The sequence below is a fragment of the Talaromyces proteolyticus genome, assembly GCF_021365285.1.
Source record: "Talaromyces proteolyticus strain PMI_201 chromosome Unknown BGW36scaffold_3, whole genome shotgun sequence".
NCBI classification, from domain to species: Eukaryota; Fungi; Ascomycota; class Eurotiomycetes; order Eurotiales; family Trichocomaceae; genus Talaromyces; species Talaromyces proteolyticus.
The window spans coordinates 1,195,519-1,213,457 of NW_025764279.1; the positions used below are offsets into that span (position 1 = coordinate 1,195,519).

The following is a 17,939-nucleotide window of genomic DNA, read 5'->3' on the forward strand; positions in this document are numbered from 1 at the left end:
GCTAAGGTTTTATCTTCTCCCCCTGGCTGCACGGTTATATCGGATTAAGGTCGACAGATGGCTGGTAGCCGTGGATCGCGTTATAGGTCTTAACGAGCCTGCAGTTATGGTTAACGTGGATCGAGTTTATCAGTTTTGAAACTTCCTCAGTGCAACTGAGGGAGGTTCTCAACTAATTTTCTATCTAGAACTCGACGAGTATAAACATTATCTGCTTCGATTTTAGGTTGTCCTGATCGGATGGAAAATCAGCGTTACATTTGCATGCACCCCCACAGGTCCATAGTGCTTTCCTGATCCCGGAACACTATACCTACCTAGTACTCGCTTTACCAAAGGAGAGCATTAACTTGGCTTCAAGACCTACCCAGAAGCGAGAAAAACGTACTAAACACGTCCTATAGTAGAGAATCAAGGAAGTACTTGAGTCTTGGAAGATTTCCAGAGTATTACTTGCGCCAACGAACAATGAGGCATTGAGGCGTGGAGGCGTCACCGCGTCGCCAGTGTACATCGGGTCAGCAAGTACACTATGGAATTTGATAATTTAGCGTGATATCCAACTGGACAAATGAGCAACAGTAAACTCAAATCCCTACCAGACTGGAGATTGATATTTGTCAAACCCCGGTTCCAAAGATATCCGATAATGAAACCTCGCTATTGCACCATACGCGCAAGAATATTGCACTATCCAAGGCAGGAAATTAGCGCAGACCGTGTAGACAAGCTGACCGTCAACAAGGATGATAAAACACCACAATAGGGCTATGCAGAGACCGGATCTTAGGCTAATTCGAGACTCGTGTAATTACAGGTGATTAAAGGATGCCCTCTGATGGGAATGTGATGCTGAGGTGTGGCCCCATGGTCGTATTTGTTTATTATGTTTAAGTATAGGGATCTAAAAGGCACCGATTATTTGTAAGGTCACCAATTTACTTAGTTAGAGAAGGTAGTGCATCGACCCTGTAACTTACTTAAAGCCCTCATACCCAGCCTCCACAGAATTTTGTCATTCGAGACCTTGCTTGCTTTGGGAATATCAAAGAAATATTATCTCATTCCGCCTTTCAAAGTACCTTTAAAAGTGCTTCCAATTTCCTTTTTGTATTACTTTTCAAAATGCCTCTCAAACTACAACCCACTCTCCTATTAAGTCTGGCGGCGGCTGTGTATGCTCAAGAACAAACTCTCTGTGACCAGTTCGCGGTCTACGCCAGTGATCAATACATTGTCAATAACAACTTATGGGGTGAGAGCGAGGGCAGTGGCTCTCAATGCACCTATGTGGATTCCATGTCAGCCTCTGGAGTGACATGGTCGACCACCTGGGACTGGTCTGGCGGCGATGGCGAGGTAAAGAGTTATGCCTACTCGGGGTTGAACAGCTTTAATAAGCTGTATGTGAGCGACCTGAGCAGCATTCCGACTTCAGTTGACTGGAGCTACGATAATACCAACATCGATGCGGATGTTTCGTATGATCTTTTCACGGCCGCAGACATCAACCATTCCACATCCAGTGGTGACTATGAGCTTATGATCTGGTATGTGGACCTGAATATTTTTGTATATTTGTGGAAATGAATTGGCGTGCTAATGAGACACCAGGTTGGCGAATTACGGTGGCGCTCAGCCTCTTGGTTCCCAAATTTCAACCGCCACTGTCGGAGATACAACCTGGGCGCTCTGGTACGGCTCAAATGGATCACAGCAGACATACAGCTTCGTTTCATCCAGCCCGCAGACTTCGTGGACCGGCGATATTTTGGAATTCTTCGACTATTTAAGCGAAAACCAGGGCTTCCCGGCTAGTAGCCAATACTTAATCAGTAAGCATGCTTTATGTGTATTCATTGTGACTATCGTATCTGACATCAGTTTCTGCACCAGCCGTACAATTTGGTACTGAGCCATTTACGGGAGGAGAGACGACATTAACTGTTAACAACTGGACCGCGGCAGTTAATTAATAAGTGGTGGTAGGGTTTTGTTAACTGGAGAACAGGGATTCATTTGTGGAAGTCTTTTTTCTTCTTCTTCTTCTTCTTCTTCTTCTTCTTTTTCTTTAGTTAAGTTTATTATCAGAATATTTCTTCATGTGGTTGCTGTTTTGTTGTCGCTCAATTATACTCAGGAATTGAAAGACGATATCAAGTTTATCAATTTGATGTAGATATATAATAACGAAAATAAAATCATTCTTATCATACCCTTGACTCTTATATCAACATATCAATGCAGTAGGCTAACTGCCTTTTCAAGTATGGTTATGCTCTCCCCAAACCTTTCAAGATGCAATCGGTCCCCAAAAAAACTCCACTTTAGCTTCACAAGACTCTCCTCCATCGAAGCCATCGACAATGAATTGTCGCTTGGTCCCCGCTGACGTGCCTCATTGACTTCTCTAGCACCCAAAAAGCTGAATGCTAGTTTAGCCCTGGTGAAGAAGACAACTTGTTTTTCGCCCAGTCCACTGAGTCCATCCGCTACTTGAGCGTTGTCTCGTCCAGGAAACATTGGGGCTCACATTCCCGACAGCTGTCATACCCAACTTGAAGCCCACTGTGACGGCGGTTGCTGGACTGTCCAACGCATTGATGTGCACACTGGTAAATGAGTAGGTCCATGTCACCATTCCTAGTCTTAGTGAATATTCAGCCAATTAAATTACCAAACCTCAATGGCTCCAGATTAGACGCCGTGGCTGAAATCACCCTTCGCAATGAAATTATCACTAAGAAACTACGTGCCATGATGCTAGTCTGCGTCGGACGGAGATACCATGGATGAACCACGGCCAACACCTTATAAGCTACTTGAAGTACTTGATAAATATGTAAAGAAGTAAGTTCGGTGTAAGTGATCGTAGACTCGGCGCAATTTTGACATGAATATACACATGCTCTTGTATACATGTAAGTTTTAGGGTTAGGGTTAGGGCAACCGCTGTAATCAACGGCTCATATATCGAGCAATTTATAGCAGCCGAAGGAAACATTAGTAGAACAATATTTGAATTTGAGCATATCTTTAAATAAACCTTCTCCATTGACATAGTCATTGATATCAGTAATGATATATAACTCCAACCATTACCTACATTGGATTCTATACGGAAAGAAGTGCTTCTCCAGGTTCGATACGGCATAAAGTAAGTCTGAAAACCTTCATCACCCAGCAATTTAATTTTGTAATGCTGCATCAATTTACATAATCATTGATATAATAATAAGATACAGTCTCTAAGATCGGCGGACACGGCCTTCCGTGTGGAGTGGACCCTAGGTAGTATTCTAGAACTAAGGAAAACAAAGACTGGACGCTTGGCCCGCCCCGCCTAGAACTACTTTCTTTATTTACTTATTTTCTTTCTTCGCCGTTACAGCCGTCTTTTGTACAACTAGCACCATTAAGAGACTTCCATGCGACTTGCATCAATGATGCACTGGTGACCCGCCATAACAATTTCTATCACTATTAATACAGCTCGGCCGGATTTGTGTAACCATACATGTAATCGAGTCCACCCGTTTATTCCCGCACATCAAAATCATCTCTTCATGTACGACAGCACGCCTGTTTATAGATCAGTCTGTGCAACGGCGATCAGTATTGAACATGGCAACCGAGCATGACAAGCCCGATACCACCAGCAATCCACTCGATGCAGAAGTCGACCCTCGCAGACATGAGCCCAACGAGAGCTCCCACGTCGAGGTCGAGGTCGAGGAGCTCGCTGTCATCGACCGCATATACAGGTGCCCCCCCTTTCTTATATAATTAAATCGCAGTCTCTAACTTCCCCAGCAAACTCGACCGGCGCATCATTCCAGCATTCTGGGCGCTGTACTTCCTCTGCTCGGCCGTCCGCTCCAACGTCGGACTTGCGCAGACCATGAATGCGGATGCTCACCACGATCTCGCATCCGTAGTACATCTCACGCCGCACCAGATCTCCACGGGCCTGGCGTTGTTCTACGTCTGCTACGTCATTTTCGATGTCCCGTCCAACCTGGTCATGACCAAGCTTAGTCCGCATGTGTGGATGAGCCGCATTGTGATCAGCGTCGGCGTGATAGGCGCGTGTTTGACGGCTATGAAAGCCGCGTGGAGTTTTTAGTTGTCCTCCCCTCCCCCATTTCTCATTATATGACATGATGTACTGATAGTATCAGCCTCCTCCGTCTTCTCCTCGGCATCGTCATCGCTGGCATGTGGCCCGGTATGACCTACTACCTCTCCCTCTTCTACCCGCCATCACGCATGGGCAAGCGTATCGGGCAGTACTTCACGGCCGCACAAGTCTCTGCGGCTGTCGTCGGGCTTGTATCCGCCGGATTCCAGAAAATGGACGGGATGCACGGGTACGCTGGGTTTCAATGGATGTTCCTCGTGTACGGGGTGGTCACGATCGCGGTTGGGATCACGCTGCTGTGGTGGCTTCCACCGCGGCCGCATGCGCCAAGCTACAACAACAACCAGGAGGAAGAAACCAACGAAACCAAAAAGAAGAAGTTTTACATCCGCTTCCTCCCACGTAGCGCGCCCGCCCTCACCGGCCGTGACGCGGAAATACACTTTCGTGACCTCCGCCGCGTGTACACGCGCGTCGCCTGGACATGGCGGGATGTGGCTGCTGTGCTGCTCGACTGGCGGCTGTGGCCGCTGGTGATTATGTACTTTGGCGTGGTTGGTGTTGGCATTGGGACGCAGAGCTACGGCAGCGTGATCATTATGGCTACGAACCCGGGGCTCAGCGACATCGACGTGTCACTGCTCTTCGCGCCAATCTGGATTGTCCGCCTCCCCAAACCAAACCAAACCACATGAAATTTAGGGTAGTATACTGACGAGAAGCCAGATGGACCTCATCGCCATCCTCCTGATAACGCCCCTCTCGGACCGGTTCCACCACCACCGCGCACTCTTCTTCATCATCCCGGTCTGTCTGCAAATCCTGGGCCTGCTACTCACCACGTACGCCGGCACAGCCAGCAACCCATGGCCACGGTATGGCGGACTGTTAATCGTGGGCTTTGGACTGGGTCCCACGGTGCCGATTACAATGACGTGGACGACAGAGATCTTCCAGGCGCGACACGGCGAAGTGGGTGTTGCGGCGGCGTCTGCGCTGGTCTCTGGGTTAGGGAATTTGGGGAGTATTCTGACCACGTACGCGCTGTATGCGGGGTGGGAAAGCGATTATTTGGCACCGGGTAGGGCGAAGTATCGGAAGAGTAATTTGGTGATGGTGGGGATCCTGGGGGGAAGTATAATCGCAGCGGGGGTGATGTGGGTATTGCTTAGGGTTGTGGATGGTAAGGGAGGGAGAATAAGGGGGGAGAGTGAGGAGGGGATTGTGGATGGGGCAGCGAAAAGGGAGAGGGAGGAGAGGGGTCTCGATGGGTTGTTTCGACTACGTAGATAGTTAGGTATAGGGTAGAATGTTTCGATATCAGTACATTCAGGCTCTATGCTAAGGACGTTACAAACAAAGGAAAAGTCATAATCCAGCTGCTAAAACTGTAAACGTAAACGTAAGCACCATGCCAACTCCAGGCTTACTCAAGCCGCGCCGGAAAGAATATCTATGTCCCGCAGGACAAGAAACGGGTCAGACGAGTCCGACTGAGAATTATCTATCAGAAAGAAATGACAAGAGACCGGCTTCTGCGCTGTGTAGCTGTATGCTGTATGGTCGTTCTTCGGGAAAAACAGACGCTGGAGGGTGGGTATATGGATATGGTTTTAGTTGGCACCGCCGCAGAGCTGCATATGTTAGAAGAGAAGAATTATTCTATTAGGGAGGACTTACTGTCTCGACGATAATTCCAGTCACCTGGTATGGGTCGGCGTTGGAGGCTGGGCGACGATCCTCAAAGTAACCCTTGCCGTCCTTGGCGACCTGGCGGGGGATACGGATGGAGCCGCCACGGTCAGCGACACCGTAGGAGAATTTGTCGATGTTGCCGGTCTCGTGACGGCCGGTGAGACGCTCTTCGTTGCCCTCACCGTACACGGCAATATGCTCGACGTGGCGGGCCTCGAGCTTCTTCATGGCTGCCTCAATGGCCTTCATACCGCCCTCTTCACGGGTTGCGTCGTTGGACACGTTGGTATGCAGACCAGCACCGTTCCAGTCACCAGGGATAGGCTTGGGGTGGAAGGAAATGCTGACGCCGAATTCCTCAGCGACGCGGTGGAGGAGGAAGCGCGACATCCAGAGGTGGTCGCCCATCTGGATACCCTCGCAAGGACCGACCTGGTACTCCCACTGGGCGGGCATGACCTCGGCGTTGATACCAGAGATGTTGATGCCGGAGTACAAGCATGCTTTGTAGTGGGCTTCGACGATGTCACGGCAGTAGACCTTGCCGGTACCGACACCGCAGTAGTAAGGGCCCTGGGGACCGGGGAAACCGCCCTTGGGCCAGCCGTAGGGCCATCCGTCTTGTCCCAAAAGAGTGTATTCCTGCTCGAGACCAAACCAGAAGTGCTGGCTGGCGTGGGTCTCCATCAACTTGGCGGCCTCGTGGCGGTGGTTGAACTTGTTGGGGGATCCATCTGAGTCCCAGGTCTCACAGAGGACGAGGATGTTGTCACCCTGGCGGAAGGGATCAGGGAAGATGGCGACAGGGCGGATGTAGACGTCGGAGTTGTCACCGGGGGCCTGACCGGTGGAGGAACCGTCAAAGTTCCACTCAGGGAGCTCGTCCACTGAGGAGACAGCCTTTGGGAGAGTCTGACAAAATTAGCTGCGAACGATGCTAAAAAACCACTAGGATGGAAGCCACTAGGAGTCGCGTGGTGCAGTGGTGGCATGATGGCTTGGCTGTACGAGGCTTATCGGCGGGGGAGTAGATAAGACGCCGCCTCGCATTCGTCCTCGATCGAATCGAGGACAGGAGAATAAAAGAGGATCGAGATGACTGCGCTTACCTTGGTCTTTGAGCGGACGCCGCCCTCGGCGTCAATCCAGACGTACTCGGCGAGGACTCGACCCTTCTGGTCGAGACTGAGGTATTTGAGAAGCTGGGCTTGTCAGTAGTTGTCGACCACCAGCGCGGGATTCAACGCACATTCTCGGTGTTGGAAACCACGGTAGAATCAGCCTGTTTATCCCATTAGCCCGCGATCTCGATAATCGTCGCAGCACGACACCCAGCAATGGCGGGCAGCATGCACAACGTGAAGACAGAGAGACGCACCATGATGACGATGTGAGAGTATCTAGCAAGCAAACAGAACGGTAGCAGCGATAGCAATGATCTCGCGACAGAGACCGGACAGACGATAGAAATAAGACACAGACAGAGACGGATAGACACAGAGTATGAATGAGGAGAGAATTGATGGAGAATGGGACGAGCTGGATTTTAATATGTGGAGGGCCGTGAGGGATTAGAATTTCCCACCCCACCTGCTTTCCTTATCTGGGCGGTATCCGCGTTACCGTACCGTTTTTAATTATTGATTTTATTTTTATTTATGCTTCTTCAAAATAAAATCGAATAACCCCCAACCGCTGAAAGCGATGACTTTCTTTTCTTTTTATGAGCTATTATTCTCCTCTAACCCTCTCTCGCTGACCCCCTGACAGTCATGCGATGACAAAAAAGAACGCATTCTAACAGTCACAATAACCCGGACCATCGAGTCGACTAATCAAGAGGCAATCCGGGGACGAATAAGAGGACTATCCACTCCTCGCCCCTGGGTAAGAGAGGATTCTGCAGCGAATCGTATAATGGCCATTATAAAAGTATCATAATACGGGTGCAACAGGATGACAGAGAACGGTAATGGCTGTACATGATCACACCGGGGGAATAGCCGGCTGCTGATAGGCGGTTACGCGGCCGATAACGCACGGGTACTGCACTCGGACGGGAGGCTGCTCTCCGGTAGACATCCATATGTACTCCGTACCTTGGGATTAATGTATTCAATGTTACTATGATATACTGTAAACTAGATATCAATATGAATGACACCGTCGCTGTCGCGTGCCGACCTCTACACCCACGCTTACACTACCCTCGTAGCGCACCTAAGATTGCTGATCCTGTCGCATGCGTGTGTGTAACTCCTAACAGGTTGTACATGTACATGACTTCATTGTCGAAGCCAAGGTGGTGGCAAATCGGGCACGACCGGGACAGTCCCGACGCCGCTGAGCCTCTACTAGCAAGGCAGTACTTTACTAAATCAGTCGAGGCTGTGTGAGACAACCCCAATATTTACACATATCGAACTAGATATTATTATTACATCGATCACGACCACACTCATATCCAATACAGAGGAGTCAGGAATGTATCGACATTCCAGTCGCCGACGTCGTTACCGAAGAAATGTTCATGCAGGATACGGATGCTCCGTATTGGATATATGTAGGTGATGCACGCCTGCCGCGATTGGCTGCCGAGCGGCCCCACTGCAGCCCGAGCTAGCCCGATGCGTCGAGGCTTGGACTCGAGACTGAAATGGAAAGAAAGACTGGGGTGTCACAAGCGCTGTGGCGGAGTTCGCCGCCGGAAGCAGCAGTATAATACACATAGTGAGTGTAACAACAAGTGTGGCGGTAGGTGTACCTACTGACGACTGGATTATTATTATAAATATAAATGATAATTATATTGTATGGATGTATGCATGTTCATGTGTGGGGAGGCTAGCGCGCGCGTTAAGAATCGGGCGATCTGCTAGCGCAGCATCTTATCAGGATGCAGCGATTGGCTGGTGCTGGGCAATGACACATCGCCGTGACTGTCGTGGACTGTCGTGCCGATGCAGGCGGATCTAGTCAAATTTATTATTTTATTGAATATGAAATATGATATATGACATGTGAAGTGATGCGCAGAAAAAGCAATGCACAGCGAGGGTGAGAGGAGTGTGGGAATATTGGGGGTTGATCGTCATAATTATATCGCGCAGCTGAGATGAAAATCCCTCAATACGTGAATACAGTACAAGATTCTGTACATCGTCGGTACCCTTCCTTAATCTTGTGGCAGTAATTACATAGAATATGATAGATAAGACTGTCCATAGTACAGTGGTGGTTCTTGGTTTTGACCTTTACTTTGACTTGAACGGTGACGAACCTGCCTTCGTCCAATGGGTTAGTCAAATTGATATCATACATTTGACAGCTGCAAGATGTGGAACAGCATCACATCATAGCTATGATAAGGTATGAGAGAGCTCCCCTGACGATCCGGAACCGTCATGCAGTGCCACTGGGAGCTACTAGCAGGTGCTACCCCAGATCCGCCTGATAGCAAATACCTGGAGATAACGGACGTCTGATTAGTCTTCGACTGGGCTGCCGATCACGTCAGCTGTCTCTGCAGGCACGTCGAACTGGGACCAATAATGTACACTGAAATGTAGAGGTACTGTACGTATCGATCGTCTAGTGCTGTGCTGCCAGGCCCACCACGTACTCGACCAGCACTCCCAGGTCTTCCGCTGTCTCTAATACGCCGCTGAGTCTCTGCTGCGCCTTTGAGCGCTGTGGTGTGTTATCTCCACCCAGGCCAGATACATCAGTCACATGAATACGACCGTTCAATCGGATCTCAAAATTAATCGATACTTTGCGCGCCCCTGTTTGGGAACGGGTCAGTCGAGCCTTGGGAATCGTGATGAGTAGCATGATTAACGGCGGCTGGGCTACTTGAGTGCGTAGCGTCATGTCTACTTTGACATCCTGAGCATCGTCTTCTGACACCGTGCTATCTCCACTCGACGCAAGGAGACGGTCAAGTAGTTTCTCATCTGGATCGTCGTTGCTAAGTACTGTGATATGGTTGCTGGCGCTCGGTTCTTTCCCATTGGACAATTTTGTCTGATCATTTTCCTTAGCTGCCGGGAAGAGCCGTTGGATCAATGTTTCGAGCAGCCCATATTGGCGAAGTATCTGCAACTGTAAGTAAGTTGTAAAATACACTAACAGAAACAAAGTCTCACTGGAAAAATAGCAGCCAGCTGTCGTGGGTGCGCAAATGGAAATTCGCGTATCGTTCTTCCTGGAGCTGCTTCAAAAGCTTGAAAGGAGTAGCTGTGAGGATGTTGAACAGGCGTCTTATCGGCATTGAAAGATAAAACAGTCGTCTTGCGTCTTTGAGGCGACCCCAACGAGTCTGAAGACGTGGAATTTCCATTTATTCCCCCAACAAGTAACCCATCATATGTCGTCGTCCGATACTCCTGAGGAACCTGGAGTCCAAGAAGGCGATAAATATCGTTGGCTGTCAAAATCGGAACGTGAACAGGAGGCTCCAGTTTAGCGACAAACCGCCGATTAGGTGTATCTTCTCCGGCCATACCAGCGTCAAGTCCATTTGCCGATGAATGCAGAGTAGGTGGAGGCTCCATCCAATTTATCAGTGTTGTTTCAGAATTAGAAGATTCATTCGACGATGTGTCGACCGTCAATGCTTCATCACCAACCCATTCTTTTGAAATCCGTAACGAAGGGTATCCAGCTTCACATTCAATTGTAACGCTTCTAGTTTTCGAATTCTCTCTACATTCATCTCGGCCGTCAACCGCCATCGAGTCCGGAGATGCCTTCGTTCGTTTCGCATGTAGTACTCGATGCTTTTCAATCCAGTACTCAACACCCATCCCGACCCTGCCACCCCTATGCAAACTGGGCCGGCCAATCGAACCCCGGCATAAATGCTCGTAGTTATCACGATAGAGGTCCCGTTTCCCCTCTGCCTCCCATATCTTTTGTAGACTTTCAAAAATACCCTCCACCGCCTCAAAGCAATTGACCTCTTGACTAAGCTTGTCCAGCTTTGCCAGTCGCGCGAGATTCCCATGAAACCCTTTCAGCGGCTTCCAGATCCCGTTCTCACGATCTTCTGGTGTCTGTATCAAATCAGCCTTCAAGACTGCCGTAGCCTCCTCTCGCCTCTCGCCTTCTCCTTCCGCTTCGAACGAAGCATAACTCAAGTTGACATCCTTAACATTGTCTTCACCGGGATAAAAGTCAATCTCAAGATCCACTGAATTTCCCGCGATATTAATACTATTCTCCTGCCATATCGATTCAAATCCTTCAAGCTGGCTTAATCGCTCCACAGCCTCTCGACTCACGCCTCTACCAGACACCCTCTCCCGTAGTAGCTGCGCAACCTCCTCGATATTTTTTCTCCGCTCTTCCTCATGGTTGCGCGCGCCGGCTAGGCCCAACGCCAGCGCTTGGATGTCATTATCATTCATACCAGAACCAACCAGACCCTCCTGCACATTCAACGCCGGGCTCATTCCCGTGAAACTGCCCAACGCAAGCAAAGCTGAAGGCGAGCTGAATGAAAAAGGGTCTTCTAGGCCCGCGGTTGCGGCTATTGGGGTGGCGCCCTGATATGAGGAGGCACTGAGTTGGTGGCCATGACCAGGACCTGACACTGACGGAGTTTTGATGGAGGGGGATTTGTGCGACAGACCGCGGCCCATGGAAACCGCTGATGGATGCGGCGACGAAGTTAGATGCGTGGGAGTTGCGCCGGGGTTCTGTCTGGATGAGGGAGTAGCCATTTTGCAGGTGATTGAGCGAGGAGAGAGGTTGATAGAGCTTGCGCAGAGGCCTCACAAGCTATGCTGTGATTTAGAAGAGACGAGGAAGAATTGAAGTCGACATAACGAGATTACCCCAGTAACAAACTATAGGCAGAATAGAGAAGTAAATGCAGAAAATGTTTATTCGCCAGAAACTGAACCTGATAATTAGTTCGTCAATCCCACCTGACTCCGCATGGAAGGAGCGTGGAGGAGCTTGGTGTTTGTTCTGTTTGCATGCTAGCTACTTCTGTCGTGGTCCCGGCACAAGCACCAAGTTTTTTTCCTCCATCACAAATATTCTGCTGAAATGGAGCTGACAGCTTGCCATTGAGTTACCAGCACACCATCTATCAATATGGCCACACTGATGAACGGGATTAATCGAGCTCGGGTTATTAGAAAATGGAGCAGCACTCGATCTGTGTCCACCCTGCAAGGCCACCCCCATATTGTATGCAGCAAGCCATCCCATCTACCAGCTCAATGCTGACTTGGCCAGTATACATTCCCTGATAGTACACGGCCCGGCCATCACATTCTATCTCTACTACCTTCCGAACCCCCGAAAACAGACCTAGCTATCGGTTCTACATCCAAACTCCCCCCTACCCCCGACTCGTTCTCAGAGAACACCAAATTCCTCGAGATACTCCAAGACGTGGTCTCGAAACATGCCACGGAAGATCCCGAAGTCAAGTCACAGGCTCAAGTGATGGCGTCTACGTCTGGCGCCAATCTGGGTTCTGGTGGCCTATTCTTCGCGGCTGGCCGCAATCAAAAGCGACTTGGTGGCGATTCCGCTGGCGGTGCGAGTGGGCAGGGTGGTGCTGGGTCAGGGGGAAGGGGAGGGTGGATTCATGTGTCTGATGGCCGGAGACCACCCGAGTATGGCCGGATCGCGTGGTTAGTTTGGTTGCAAGAGCGGTGAAGGGGATATATTGCTGACAGAGCGTAGGCCGGAGGATATCTTTGGGAGTGTGGAGGTTGATGGAAATGGCGAGTTTGTGGGGAAGAATGGGAATTATCAATCAAGTGGTGAGTGGGATGTGCGACCAGGAGAGGATTGTGTTGACAGTAATAGGGACTTATCGACTCGTGACAAGGGATGGGATGTGAGTATAGTCTTGTCTCAGAAATTGGGGCAGTTCAGCTAACGAGGAACAGCCTAGGATTAAGCCCTTTTCTAAGAGACAAACTTGTCCAGAGGCTTCGTGAGGAATAGTCAGATCGAAGCCGTTTTTACAATTTTGCAAGCGGGATAGTCCGGCTGAGACTAATTAACGAACTTTACGGTACGTTCTTTTTTCTCTTTAAATCCTATTACATGATGACAACACCGTTACCCAGCTCACTCAGACACGCAACGCGTGATTGATGTTACAAGCGTTATCCAACGTACCTGATATTATCCATTCACTTCGTTTACATCACCTACGAGGTTAGTCCGAGCTAACGAGTGTTAGATTGACGAACTGCGAAGGCGATAAAGCTGAACGCTTCATTGCTTAGTCTTTGCCTCGCACTTGTATAACATATGCAACAATGTCAACCCTTCATATGCGGCGTCCTCGGGTCTAAATTTTGGGTATCATGTTCTATCCTATCTTATGTACATCATGCAAATATCTATATCTATCAATTTTTAATCCCAATAACCACCAAATTCCTCGGACTCTGCGCATAATCAAACACCGGCTCCACCCAACACTCCCTAACTAGCCCCGACGCCATATGCTCTCTGAGAAACTGCCATCGATCAATCACAATCATCGCCTCAACCACTCCGGCACTAAATGCCATCAGGGTCCAGACCAAACTCAGATTCTTCTTCGCGTAGCTGTACTCTGCCACATACTTCTCCAATTCCTCCGTGCTGATATCATCCATCAATCTCGTCATTTTCGGCTTGTGTGCCGCCGTCTTTGATAGCTTGGCCATCGCGGCTTTTGCATATGACGGGAAGGAATGGTAGACTGTTTTCTTCAGCGCGCCGATCACAAGGGGCGTTTCATGGTCGTCGCTATTCTCTCGTGTTAGTGCGTTGAGATTTGCGAGTTTTGGCTTCGTCACCACCCCCTTATCAACGAAGATCCGCTGTAGTAGGGCGCGATAGTAGTGCCGCGTGAAGAAGTTTTGGCTCTCCTCTCGAGTCCAGTTATACGGCGCCTGACACGCCATCATGCGTGCCGTGATGTTTAATTTTATGCCCGTACCGCCTGGATACGGGTATTGAGTGAAGAGGGTCGACATCGGGAAGCCGTGCGGATCGTACTCGTTTGCGCCGACGCTGAGACGTTGGTGCATGTGCCGCAGGATGGGGAGCTTGTAGGTCGCTGGGCCGAGGCGTTCAGTGAGGAGGTTGTAGCAGCATCCCACCATGGCGATGGCGACGACGGAGGGGTTCTGGATGAGGGAGCGGACGCCGTGGTGGAGGAGGTTGCCGCAGGAGTGTAGCGAGACGACGAGAACGCGGGCGTCGCTTGGGTGGTGGCTGTTGGTTGTTTGTTTGATCGGGTTGACGACGTGTTGGATGATGGGCTCTAGATAACCGTCTTTGATCTCGTGCTCGATATAGTCCATTGATCCTCGGGGTGTTGCGATCTCTTCTGCCTTGGGCTTTTGGCTTGTGCTCGGGACAAAGGTTGCTAGGTCATCGGCACTGATGTCCAGTTCGCTGAAGATTTTGAAGGTGATGTCGTCGTCTTGCTGCTGCTGCAGCTGCTCTACTTGCGGGGGACATGTCTCACAGACTTGTTCCGACACACTAGCACTTCCATTCTCCTTCCTTTCTTCGCGTTTCGCACCTCTATGCTTTGATGACCTTTCTATGCTTCGTTGACCCTTTTTAGCCATGTTAACCTTCTTCTGCGCCAATTTTGCATGGATATCCATGCCCTGGGCGCCTTTTATAAAATCATGCTTGCGTTCAATCGCAATGATATGTCGGTTATACGAACTAGCCAGCGTCCGTCCCAGGTAATTCTGCCCAGAGCCAAAATCTACTATATGCGTGACCGGCTCCTGTCTTGTTTCCGAGACACTGGTAGCGAACGAATCGACATAGCTAGAGAAATGCTCCACTTCATGCAGTTTCTTTGGCTTCATGCCAACCGCCAAACGGAGCGGAATCGTACTCCCACTACTGGCGCCGCCATTTTCAGTAGACGTAGGCGTAGGCGTAAAATCTCTCTTGAGACACAACCGACGAATGTTGCGGATATATTCTATCAGGGAGGGAGGAGGCACAGGCCCGTTTTGCCACGTTGAATCCTGGTCATGCTCATTTTTCTGGCCGCTATTGTTGTGATTAAAATGAGAGACGTCGTCGGTCAACAGCAAGTCTAGGATATCGTATAGCTCGTGGCAGGCGAAGAACTGCCGCCAGTCTTCTGGCAGTAACGTGGTGTAAAGATCAGGGTCGCTGGTTAGGAAATCAAGAATGTGCACGCCTCCGCACAGGTTCAGGAACAAGGGCGTTGACGTCGTGAAGGAGAGTAGCGCGTCCAGATAGCTATCGACGTCCTCCCACTCGTCGGCGAGGGGGAGGGGTATCGACGGGGCCATACCATACACATACACAGCTTACCAGTCAATATTCAAGCCATGTGATTGGAAAGGAAAGGGGAAAAGACATTATCAGTTTGAAACATGGCCGGGTTTCAATTAAATCAAATCAATTTACAAAATTCGCTTTTAAGGTTGCCAAGCGTGAGGCTTAGCGTCAGGCATTCATTACTCCGAACCCGCTGCCTTGCTGCCTTGCTGCCTTACTGTCTACGCTTCAGACTGGATGCTCGCATGTAGGGAGGTATAAAAGAATGGGATCTTACTATAAGACACCGTGTGATTGATAGCATGTTGACATGATAATCATGATGATCATGACGATGATATTATTAGGCAGCGACGATGCATGCCTAGGCAGTAAGACGCGATCTATAGCGTCCTACGGGGGCGTGCTATAGTTCGATATGATAAGATTCACACAAGACATGGACGCGCCGCGCCATTGCACGCAGACAAACACTAGCACAGGCCCAGGCCCAGCTGTACATATGCAGCGGCCACTAGTGCCGCTCAATACAGAGTCTGGCTGTTTTCCATGATTGTGTTCAGCGAGTAATCAGATAGAGAAGCGGTCAGGCGGCAGGCTGCTTATCGTCGAATATGACAGCACTTCTCTGTTAGCGAGGTGATAGGTCTGGTTTGGTTGGTGTGACGGGCAAGGCTTGGCAGCATAAATGGCACCTCGGCTGGATTCATGCTTACTCACATCCACATCCACCCACACCCATCGCCCATCCACCACACCACATCCACGATCAAGCACCACCAAGCGTCGCACAGCAGCATCGCCTTATATTACATATTATTGATCTGATTGTTAGATTATAGCCGATATTGCTATCAGCGGCACAAGGCACTGTTAGAGAAACGTCGGCTGACTCGGACTCTGTTGCATCCTGCAGCCGCCAGCCCACTCCTCCATTTGCTCCTTCTAGAAAACGCACGGCCCCGCGGAACACTGCTAGCACTGTTCTTTGGATTCTTCCATTGCGCTAGACCGCCCAGTCTAGCCGTTAGGCGCACCTTGCGGCATCTTTAAACTGCCGGCGATGGCCCCAGGCTTGCTCAGCAGCAATCCGGACCCCACAAGATGGTGACAGCGTTGCTGTACTGCTGCTGCTGCTGCTTATCCCACCCCCAGCGCCAGCTCGCCAGCTTCGAGCTCCAAGCCATCCGATGATTCACACAGGCCCCGATAAAATTCGACAAGACATGACCAGCGGCACCCAGCAATGTCGATTGACAAGCCCCTTTGCTTCGGCCGCGTGCCTGATGTGCTCTTCCTCATCCTCAGCATGGCCGATGCCTCGACCATCCCGACCCTGTGTCGGCTGAACCGCGCCACCTACGAGACCATCAAATCGCACGAAATGCTCATCTGCACCTCCTTCCTCCGGCATCACGATATCACCCCTCCGTTAGATCGTATTCTTACCATGGACCCGGCCACGGGCCAGCGCGCGACCTTGAGTTTCATCAACCTGCAGAAGTTCATGTATCGTCGAGAGACCGCTCGGAAGCTGGCATCCCGCGTTGCGCGCTCTGGATGGGGAGCGTGGTGGGCGATCAAGGGCTCAGGCGAGATGGATGCCGAGGCCGAAATGTTTCGACAGAGGGTGGAAAAGGGGCTCTATGTCATGTTTCATATGTCTGACATTGCACGAAACATAGAATACACCCAAGTCCAGCCATACACGCTGGCGTTCAGCATCTACCGCGTTTTATTATTCAGCTGTCTATCGCGGCTACAGTTTGATCGATCGCGGTCGAGTCGGAGTTGGTGGTTCCCTCGACACATGTCACATATCTACGTTGTCCTGCTCCGTAAGTCACAGCAACGGGAGGTGGGCAAGCAACGGTGGAAATTCCGGCAGAAGCTGGACTTGGAGCGCCGCGTGGATTTCCACATCGCTCTACAGATGCTACGGCAGTTCTTGGAGACTATAATATTCGCCCACAGCCCGGATGACGACCGGAGCGCGAGCAGCGTGAACGAAGACCTCGACGTGACAAACTGGTTTATTCTGCGACAAAACGCTCACTCCCTCTCTCGCATTTTCCTTGAATTACCAGACGCCAAATGCTGCAGTATCGAGGAACGGGCCCGCAAAGACAAGGATCGGGATAGCCCCGTGTGCACATATTCCGAAGTTCTGAAAGAATACTGGGATGCACGCCGCGGCGACTCGTCTGTCGATTGCAAACAGTGCGAGGCATGGCTGCGAAGCTCCAGCACCGAAACCATTCTCAATGATTTCTTCGGGTTGCACGCGTACAACCTAGGCAAGGAATGGGTTCGACAGATGCGAGGAGAAGGCGAATTATTATTCGACATATAGCATTTTCCTCCTTCCTTTCTTCACAACATACATACGCACATGGCTATTGCACCATTCATTTTGTCCCCCTTTGATTTACAAATGATACCACTTCTGCGATACTCGGTATTTTGGTTGCTTGGCATGGTTTGGCGTTTCGCGAGCATGATGCTGGCATATAGATTAGCGTTCGCTTGATTTTTCATTGTCGTCTGCTTTATAAACACTGCAGTACATTGGTAGATGAACACTAAATAGTGCAGTATGGATTCACTTACCCATGACAATAGATACCTGAATCTAAGTGGGACTTTCCCTATGGAATTTTTGGAACTATCTATCTCACCAAGGTGATATATCACTCTTTGAGTAATAAATACTATCAAAATACGGAATACACATGATTAATTATAATTTTGATTCGACATTTCGTTTCGTATCTGGTTCATGCATGACGCCTAGCTGTGT

At 49.9% G+C, this 17,939-nt stretch overlaps 8 protein-coding genes across 8 annotated transcripts; 4 read left to right on the forward strand and 4 right to left on the reverse strand.

The window, feature by feature from the left end:
• Positions 1-1,125: 1,125 nt before the first annotated feature.
• Positions 1,126-1,976, forward strand: BGW36DRAFT_289936 (putative endoglucanase; the record flags this gene model as incomplete). The annotated part of the gene is made up of 3 exons (XM_046210714.1): positions 1,126-1,550; positions 1,615-1,835; positions 1,897-1,976. 3 exons carry the CDS (start codon positions 1,126-1,128, stop codon positions 1,974-1,976), a joined length of 726 nt encoding a protein of 241 aa, XP_046075305.1.
• A 1,355-nt stretch (positions 1,977-3,331) lies between these two features.
• BGW36DRAFT_371861 (putative MFS transporter) lies at positions 3,332-5,488 on the forward strand. The gene is made up of 4 exons (XM_046215414.1): positions 3,332-3,764; positions 3,814-4,125; positions 4,182-4,803; positions 4,868-5,488. The coding sequence occupies exons 1-4, from the start codon at positions 3,625-3,627 to the stop codon at positions 5,432-5,434; spliced, it is 1,641 nt and encodes a 546-aa protein (XP_046075306.1). The 5' UTR covers positions 3,332-3,624; the 3' UTR covers positions 5,435-5,488.
• On the reverse strand, positions 5,452-7,519 carry BGW36DRAFT_371864 (glutamine synthetase). Its single transcript, XM_046215415.1, has 5 exons — positions 7,215-7,519; positions 7,086-7,118; positions 6,946-7,038; positions 5,822-6,748; positions 5,452-5,775 (listed from the first exon to the last, which is right to left on the reverse strand). Exons 1-5 carry the CDS (start codon positions 7,215-7,217, stop codon positions 5,755-5,757), a joined length of 1,077 nt encoding a protein of 358 aa, XP_046075307.1. The 5' UTR covers positions 7,218-7,519; the 3' UTR covers positions 5,452-5,754.
• Positions 7,520-8,298: 779 nt separating this feature from the next.
• BGW36DRAFT_108535 (uncharacterized protein) lies at positions 8,299-8,827 on the reverse strand. Its single transcript, XM_046209213.1, has 2 exons — positions 8,626-8,827; positions 8,299-8,566 (listed from the first exon to the last, which is right to left on the reverse strand). The coding sequence occupies exons 1-2, from the start codon at positions 8,667-8,669 to the stop codon at positions 8,365-8,367; spliced, it is 246 nt and encodes an 81-aa protein (XP_046075308.1). The 5' UTR covers positions 8,670-8,827; the 3' UTR covers positions 8,299-8,364.
• Positions 8,828-9,427: 600 nt separating this feature from the next.
• On the reverse strand, positions 9,428-11,562 carry BGW36DRAFT_356077 (mediator of RNA polymerase II transcription subunit 1-domain-containing protein; the record flags this gene model as incomplete). Its single annotated transcript, XM_046213721.1, has 2 exons — positions 9,428-9,934; positions 9,985-11,562. The coding sequence occupies 2 exons, from the start codon at positions 11,560-11,562 to the stop codon at positions 9,428-9,430; spliced, it is 2,085 nt and encodes a 694-aa protein (XP_046075309.1).
• Positions 11,563-11,888: 326 nt separating this feature from the next.
• On the forward strand, positions 11,889-13,100 carry BGW36DRAFT_108571 (uncharacterized protein). Its single transcript, XM_046209214.1, has 6 exons — positions 11,889-12,037; positions 12,086-12,489; positions 12,542-12,621; positions 12,668-12,698; positions 12,751-12,878; positions 13,050-13,100. The coding sequence occupies exons 1-5, from the start codon at positions 11,942-11,944 to the stop codon at positions 12,806-12,808; spliced, it is 669 nt and encodes a 222-aa protein (XP_046075310.1). The 5' UTR covers positions 11,889-11,941; the 3' UTR covers positions 12,809-12,878; positions 13,050-13,100.
• A 121-nt stretch (positions 13,101-13,221) lies between these two features.
• On the reverse strand, positions 13,222-16,186 carry BGW36DRAFT_424230 (methyltransferase domain-containing protein; the record flags this gene model as incomplete). Its single annotated transcript, XM_046219936.1, has 2 exons — positions 13,222-15,167; positions 16,177-16,186. The coding sequence occupies 2 exons, from the start codon at positions 16,184-16,186 to the stop codon at positions 13,222-13,224; spliced, it is 1,956 nt and encodes a 651-aa protein (XP_046075311.1).
• BGW36DRAFT_108622 (uncharacterized protein) lies at positions 16,048-17,529 on the forward strand. Its single transcript, XM_046209215.1, has one exon. It carries the CDS (start codon positions 16,386-16,388, stop codon positions 17,490-17,492), a length of 1,107 nt encoding a protein of 368 aa, XP_046075312.1. The 5' UTR covers positions 16,048-16,385; the 3' UTR covers positions 17,493-17,529.
• The last annotated feature ends 410 nt before the right edge of the window (positions 17,530-17,939 follow it).

Bases quoted from the DNA above. Each gene is read 5' to 3' on its own strand.
- BGW36DRAFT_108535 (XM_046209213.1), bottom strand. From the start codon at position 8,669: ATGAACATGCATACATCCATACAATATAATTATCATTTATATTT. The intron at 8,567-8,625 runs ATAATAATAATC...TGTTACACTCAC, and splicing joins TATAATTATCATTTATATTT to TATGTGTATTATACTGCTGC.
- BGW36DRAFT_108571 (XM_046209214.1), top strand. From the start codon at position 11,942: ATGGCCACACTGATGAACGGGATTAATCGAGCTCGGGTTATTAGAAAA. The intron at 12,490-12,541 runs GTTAGTTTGGTT...GACAGAGCGTAG, and splicing joins GAGTATGGCCGGATCGCGTG to GCCGGAGGATATCTTTGGGA. The intron at 12,622-12,667 runs GTGAGTGGGATG...TGACAGTAATAG, and splicing joins TGGGAATTATCAATCAAGTG to GGACTTATCGACTCGTGACA.
- BGW36DRAFT_371861 (XM_046215414.1), top strand. From the start codon at position 3,625: ATGGCAACCGAGCATGACAAGCCCGATACCACCAGCAATCCACTCGAT. The intron at 4,126-4,181 runs GTTGTCCTCCCC...TGATAGTATCAG, and splicing joins AAAGCCGCGTGGAGTTTTTA to CCTCCTCCGTCTTCTCCTCG. The intron at 4,804-4,867 runs GTCCGCCTCCCC...ACGAGAAGCCAG, and splicing joins TCTTCGCGCCAATCTGGATT to ATGGACCTCATCGCCATCCT.
- BGW36DRAFT_108622 (XM_046209215.1), top strand. From the start codon at position 16,386: ATGTCGATTGACAAGCCCCTTTGCTTCGGCCGCGTGCCTGATGTGCTC.
- BGW36DRAFT_371864 (XM_046215415.1), bottom strand. The intron at 7,039-7,085 runs GTGCGTTGAATC...TGACAAGCCCAG, and splicing joins TGGTTTCCAACACCGAGAAT to CTTCTCAAATACCTCAGTCT. The intron at 6,749-6,945 runs GTAAGCGCAGTC...TAATTTTGTCAG, and splicing joins GCGTCCGCTCAAAGACCAAG to ACTCTCCCAAAGGCTGTCTC.